The sequence below is a fragment of the Arachis ipaensis genome, chromosome B08 (assembly GCF_000816755.2).
Source record: "Arachis ipaensis cultivar K30076 chromosome B08, Araip1.1, whole genome shotgun sequence".
Lineage (NCBI taxonomy): Eukaryota > Viridiplantae > Streptophyta > Magnoliopsida > Fabales > Fabaceae > Arachis > Arachis ipaensis.
The window spans coordinates 18,802,328-18,809,183 of NC_029792.2; the positions used below are offsets into that span (position 1 = coordinate 18,802,328).

At 33.5% G+C, this 6,856-nt stretch overlaps 1 protein-coding gene across 1 annotated transcript; it reads right to left on the minus strand.

Annotated features, from left to right (window-relative positions):
- On the minus strand, positions 2,636-3,850 carry LOC107610677. Its single transcript, XM_016312690.1, has one exon. It carries the CDS (start codon positions 3,848-3,850, stop codon positions 2,636-2,638), a length of 1,215 nt encoding a protein of 404 aa, XP_016168176.1.

The following is a 6,856-nucleotide window of genomic DNA, read 5'->3' on the forward strand; positions in this document are numbered from 1 at the left end:
AGTATCTCTAATTCCCAATCCTCCATATTTTCTTGGAGTGACAACTTTGCTCCACTTGACATAATTTAAGCATCGCTCCCCCACCTTTCCCTTTCACAAGAATTGTCTAAGCACAGAATCAATCTTTTGACAAATCAAAGTAGGAAAAAGAGTCACTTGCATCTAATAAATAGGAAGAGAAGAAGCAACATATTTAATTAAGCAAAGCCTGCCTGCTCTGTTAAGGAGCCGACCTTTCCAACTAGCCAGCCTATTCTTGATCTTCTCTAAAGAGTCCGAAAAAATAGACCTAGCAGCTCGAGGATGATTAAGGTTCACCCCCAAGTATTTGCCTAGGTCACTAGTAAAAGGAATATGAGAAACACCAGACAACATTTCCTTCCTTCTATTAGAGATATTTCTAGAACAAATAGCTTTAGATTTTTCAATGTTAACCTTCATACCTGAAGCTTTGCAGAACAACTCTAAGGTGTGCACAACATTCCGAACTTGATTTTTCTTCGCTTTATAAAAAAGGAGGAGGTCATCTGCAAACATCAAGTGAGAAACTCTAGGTCCTCCTCTAGAAACAGCCACACCATCCCAAATACCCTCGTCAACTTGTTTGGAAATGAAGCACGCCAATCTCTCCATGCACAAAACAAATAAATAAGGAGAAATTGGATCTCCTTGCCTGAGCCCTCTGCGAGGTTGGAAGCTGTCCAATCTATTCCCATTCCAAAGGATGGAAAGATTTGAAGCCTGAACACAATTCATTACAAGCCGAATAATTAGAGAAGGAAAGCCAAAAGTGTCAAGAGTGTGCTCAAGAAAATTCCAATCAACTCTATCATAAGCATTTTCTAAATCAATCTTAAAAGCCATAGCTCCTTTTCTAGACTTTGTCCGCTTAAGAAAGTGAAGAACTTCTTGGGCCACAATAATATTATCAGGCGCTCCTCTACCATGTATAAACCCTCCCTGAGTTGGGCTAACAATCTCATCCAAAAAAGGTCGTAATCTATTAACCAGCACTTTAGTCACTAGCTTATAAATTACATTACAAAGGCTTATTGGCCGAAAATCCTTCAATCTAGTTGGAGGGTCGCACTTAGGGATAAGAACAATCAAAGTTTCTAACAAAGAATGGCTTAAAGTCTCCCCTAAGAATGCTTTCTGAACAGTACGCCACACCTCATGACCCACCACATCCCAATATTCCTTGAAGAAAAAAACTTGAAAACCATCCGGCCCAGGAGCTTTGAACGAGCTCATATTATCCAGAGCTTCTTTAACCTCCAACATTGTTACTGGTTTAGACAAATTATCACAAGCATCCTGGCTAAGAGATGGCATAGGAATTTCTCCCATGCAATTAACCTCAACAGGCTCAGTAGAGCAAAAAATATTTTTGAAAAAATGAACGACCTCTCTTTGCAAAACTTCCGGATCATCAGACTAGGACCCATTACTGACCAGCAACCCATGAACCTTGTTAGATTTTCTTCTAATGATGGTTTGCATATGGAAAAAGCTAGTATTTCTATCACCATACCGAACCCATTGATCTCTTGACTTCTGGTACCAAAGCAATTCTTCTTGGGCCAAAACTAGATTATACTCAGCTCTCAATTCTTCCTCTTTGTGCTTCAAAATCGGATCATCGTCAGCCTCCATTTTTCGTTGAATACAATTCAAATAAGCCTCCAATTCTCTCTTTTTAATAAAAATATTGCCGAAGACCGTAGAGTTGAATTCCAACGAAGCTTCTTGAACCCCCAACAACTTCCTATGGATGCCAAAGTCTGTACTATTCCAAGATTTCTGAACAATGGCCTTGTAATCAGGATGCGTTGCCCATGCCGCTTGGAATCTAAAAGGCCGGTTTTCTTTTTTGATAGGAACTCCTTGACATCGGATAAGTAGGGGACAATGATCAGAGTGGGAACGGCTGAGAACTTCAACAAAAGCTTCTGGAAAAAGAAGACGCCATTCTGCAGTACAGCAAGCTCTATCTAATCTCTTTGCAATTTCTCTGTTTCCTTGAATTTTACGGAACCAAGTAAATCGTCTTCCAGAGGTTGTCAGATCAAAAAGACCACAAGAATCTAGAGTACTTGCAAAGACACTACTGCAAGTCGAATAGTAATTACCCCCCTTCACCTCATGAACACTCAAAATATCATTAAAATCCCCAATCACCACCCATGGGTCCTGAATGCACAAACCAATATCAAGCAGATGACTCCATAATTCTACTCTATTAGTGGCTTGAGGGCTGCCATAAACCGCACTGCAAATCCATCTTCGTCCACCACCATCAATTTCCAAAGTTACACATTGATTCATAGCCCGAAGAATTTTACAAGAAAATTTTAAATTAGCAGAGAGGAACCAAATTCCTCCCTTATGTCCAACAGCATCTACAATCCCTACAGGATAATAGCCTAATCTCCCCCAAAATTCTTTCATAGTTTCAAACCCAATATGAGTTTCCACCAAAATAAAAAAAGTTGGTTGAAATTTTCGTACTAACTCCTTACAGTGTACCCAAGACATCTTATTTGACGCTCCCCTTACATTTCAACTAATAATATTTAAATGGTCACAATCCATAAAAATAAATTAAATAATTGGAATTTATAATCATTCTACCTCACGTTGATGGACCCCTGTCTCCAATTGTCTTCTGGTGGACTTGCGTCGCAGAACCATCATTCTTCTGTTGAGGTTGGTTCTCCAAGTTTGTTGTTGCACTAGCTTTATCAAGCTCTTTTTGTACTCGAAAATCCGTTGACAATGCTTCAATAGGTGAGTTTTGAAGCGAAATAGGACGCTGCCTTTTGTGCCCTGCTTTAAAAAAAGGAGTACTCTGATCCTTGAAAGCCACCTGAGTTGTTCCCAAAGAGCCAAGCGTGGATGGAGGATATTTCTTTTCCTTAGGCTCCACCTTTGCATTTGATAAAGACTTCACCTTTGCATTTGATGAGGATCCAGCATGCATTTTATTATACCCAAAAGAAAATTTCTTACTCACCAAATTGGAGCATATTGCTACATTGACTTTTTTTGGCACTACATTGGGGCCTTTACCCACTTTTTCCTTGCCTTTTCTACTAACTGTAACCCATTCATCCTCTTTTGCTTGAGTATCCCTATCCATGCGTGATTCTTGTAAATTATCATGCACAAGACCCGCTACTCCATGCTTCTCCATAATTGGAATTGATTTGGCATTAATTCCAAATTCAAAAGTTGAATTTTGATTTTTTACTGGGATTTGACTACCTTCTGCCGTTTTCTCATTGTTATCCACCGAAGACAGTGACGGCAAATTTTTCTCCTTCACCATGGTTTCCTTCCCAATGTCATTGTTGTTCTCTTTCGCACATTCTCTTGTTACATGCCCAAAGCAGCTACATTTTTCACAAATTAAATTCAAGTGCTCATATTCTATGTCATACATATGACCATCAACTTGAATCTTTTTTATGATTGGAAGTCCCAAGTTAATTTGCACACATGCTCTTGCATACTTTCCCCTCTCTGCAGACTTGGTAGCTAAATCGATGCGGATCGGTTTACCAACAGCTGACGCAATCATTTTCATGGCTTTCTCTTGATAATAGTTAATGTTTAAACCTGTGATTCTTATCCAAACCATGGTAGATTCAAAAGTGTTTTCACAAGGTCTGAATGAAGAACTCCAAGGTTTAACCGCAACATAACTACCAGTAATCATCCACGGTCCTCCAAGGAGAACTTTTTCTCTATCCTCCAAGAGATCAAATTTAACTAAGAAATAGCCAAAACCGACATCTAGTACCTCATATCCTCCTTTGGTTCTCCAGACTCCTTTAAGCCTGTGCATGATCGCCGTATAACTAAAGTTTTTTCCAAGAACTTTTTCTTTTTCGTGTATATGTACTATTTCATTAGATTTGTTTTTGGTCCCTTAGAACATCCACGGCGGACACAATAATAACTAATATTTTGTTTTTTTCTGTAAATATCTGGATAAATGTTACTCACAGGAGCTAAAAATTAATTGAGTTTAGTTAACAAGTGTCTATAAAACACAAATTAAAATTATTATTAATAAAAAATTTTAAATATTTTATTTTAATAGACGTATAAAATTATATTAAAAATCAAACTTTACATAATCGTTTTTATAATTTTTTATTAGTAACTTTAATATATACTTTTAGAATGAATATTAAAAAAAAAAATTTAATGTCTAACAAAGAGAAACGTTGGGAATTGATTTGTACATTAGTTTTTCTTGGAAACTAAAATGTCTGTTTTTAAAATCTTTGGGACTGATCTGGGTAATTATTCTACCGAAACATGAACTGGGGACTGATTTGTCTGCCGGAGTAAAATCTTAGAGATTAATCTGTATATTAATTTTTCTTGGAGACTAAAATGTCCGATTCTAAAATTCTCATAGACTGATTTGGATAATTAGTTAATATCAAATTAATGCGATTAAAATTTTGAGTCAAATTAATATACTAGTTAAATTTAAAAAACTACTCTGAAAATGTAGTCTTCTAACTAAGCTTCGTTTTCCTGAGGTTTGTTTCAGGTGTGTTGTTAGAGCAAAACATTCTCGAGGTCTCTCAATATATATTGATGAACTTCATGTCGGTAGCCTGTTATTGTTACAAGGCACTTACATATATTGATTAGTACGGTATTTGATGTGTAACTGTAAATGTTTCTACTCTCCTGATACGTTTTGATTTCAAGAAAACCTTGACCAATGACCAATGACCAATGACCAAAGAATTGTTATGTAATTATGATAGACTAGCTAGACGACAAATTGACCCAAATTGACATCACAATCCCTTTCTTTTTCGTGTATATGTACTATTTCATTAGATTTGTTTTTGGTCCCTTAGAACATCCACGGCGGACACAATAATAACTAATATTTTGTTTTTTTCTGTAAATATCTGGATAAATGTTACTCACAGGAGCTAAAAATTAATTGAGTTTAGTTAACAAGTGTCTATAAAACACAAATTAAAATTATTATTAATAAAAAATTTTAAATATTTTATTTTAATAGACGTATAAAATTATATTAAAAATCAAACTTTACATAATCGTTTTTATAATTTTTTATTAGTAACTTTAATATATACTTTTAGAATGAATATTAAAAAAAAAAATTTAAACGATTCCTGACAATTATTTGAAAAGACAACGAAATTTTTAACAAAAAAAATATTCTTTTCGGTTTTTGAACTTTACTTTGATGGAATTGATTAGCTCCTGCCTCCTATGCCAGTATTTTTTTTTATTACAGGAGCTAATTAGTCCCATAAAAATAAAGATCAGAAACTGAATTAAGTATTTTTTTTGTTTGAAAATCTCGTAATCCCTTCAAAATAATTATCAGGAGTTAGGTTAGATATTCACTCATTAATTAAACTCTTAAAATTAAAATCCTTCCAATTATTAATAAATAGGCGCAGTAAAATAATCACTGCACTACACCTTATACTTTAATTTGTACTTGTAATTTATTGGAGTGCTTTATGTTGAAGAAATTTTTTTCCGATAGGTTTTATTTTTTATTGGTCAAATGTTACACCTATGCTTTATACATCTACATAACATACTCACACACATTATATAAGTACTGTGGATTTTTTAAACAACATCCAGCTTTAACTGAAATTTGAATCCGAATGCAACTTACAAAAGACATATAGATTAATAGATACATCATGTGTGTTAGGCCTTTTTACTTTTCCGATAGGTTTATGTTAAAGAAAAATGAAACAAGAACAAAGCCAAGATAAAATATCCAAAACAGGACGCAAAATTTGTGGCGAAAGTTATAGCAAGATGTTGATATTATTGATAACTTGATGAGAGCAAGGTGCAACCTACTTGAACAGTACTTTCCTTTTGTAAGTAATTTAAACGATTCCTGACAATTATTTGAAAAGACAACGAAATTTTTAACAAAAAAAATATTCTTTTCGGTTTTTGAACTTTACTTTGATGGAATTGATTAGCTCCTGCCTCCTATGCCAGTATTTTTTTTTATTACAGGAGCTAATTAGTCCCATAAAAATAAAGATCAGAAACTGAATTAAGTATTTTTTTTGTTTGAAAATCTCGTAATCCCTTCAAAATAATTATCAGGAGTTAGGTTAGATATTCACTCATTAATTAAACTCTTAAAATTAAAATCCTTCCAATTATTAATAAATAGGCGCAGTAAAATAATCACTGCACTACACCTTATACTTTAATTTGTACTTGTAATTTATTGGAGTGCTTTATGTTGAAGAAATTTTTTTCCGATAGGTTTTATTTTTTATTGGTCAAATGTTACACCTATGCTTTATACATCTACATAACATACTCACACACATTATATAAGTACTGTGGATTTTTTAAACAACATCCAGCTTTAACTGAAATTTGAATCCGAATGCAACTTACAAAAGACATATAGATTAATAGATACATCATGTGTGTTAGGCCTTTTTACTTTTCCGATAGGTTTATGTTAAAGAAAAATGAAACAAGAACAAAGCCAAGATAAAATATCCAAAACAGGACGCAAAATTTGTGGCGAAAGTTATAGCAAGATGTTGATATTATTGATAACTTGATGAGAGCAAGGTGCAACCTACTTGAACAGTACTTTCCTTTTGTAAGTTAGAAGAGTTATTTTTTATAGAATAATATTACATATTTAAATTTTTTTATTAATTAAATTAAATTAAGTTTGTTTAATATAAAAAGATTTAATTATAATTAATATTATTTTAATTTTTGTTATTTAATTTATAAAAAAATTTAAATATGTAGCATTAATTTTTTTTATATATTTGAAAATTCAATT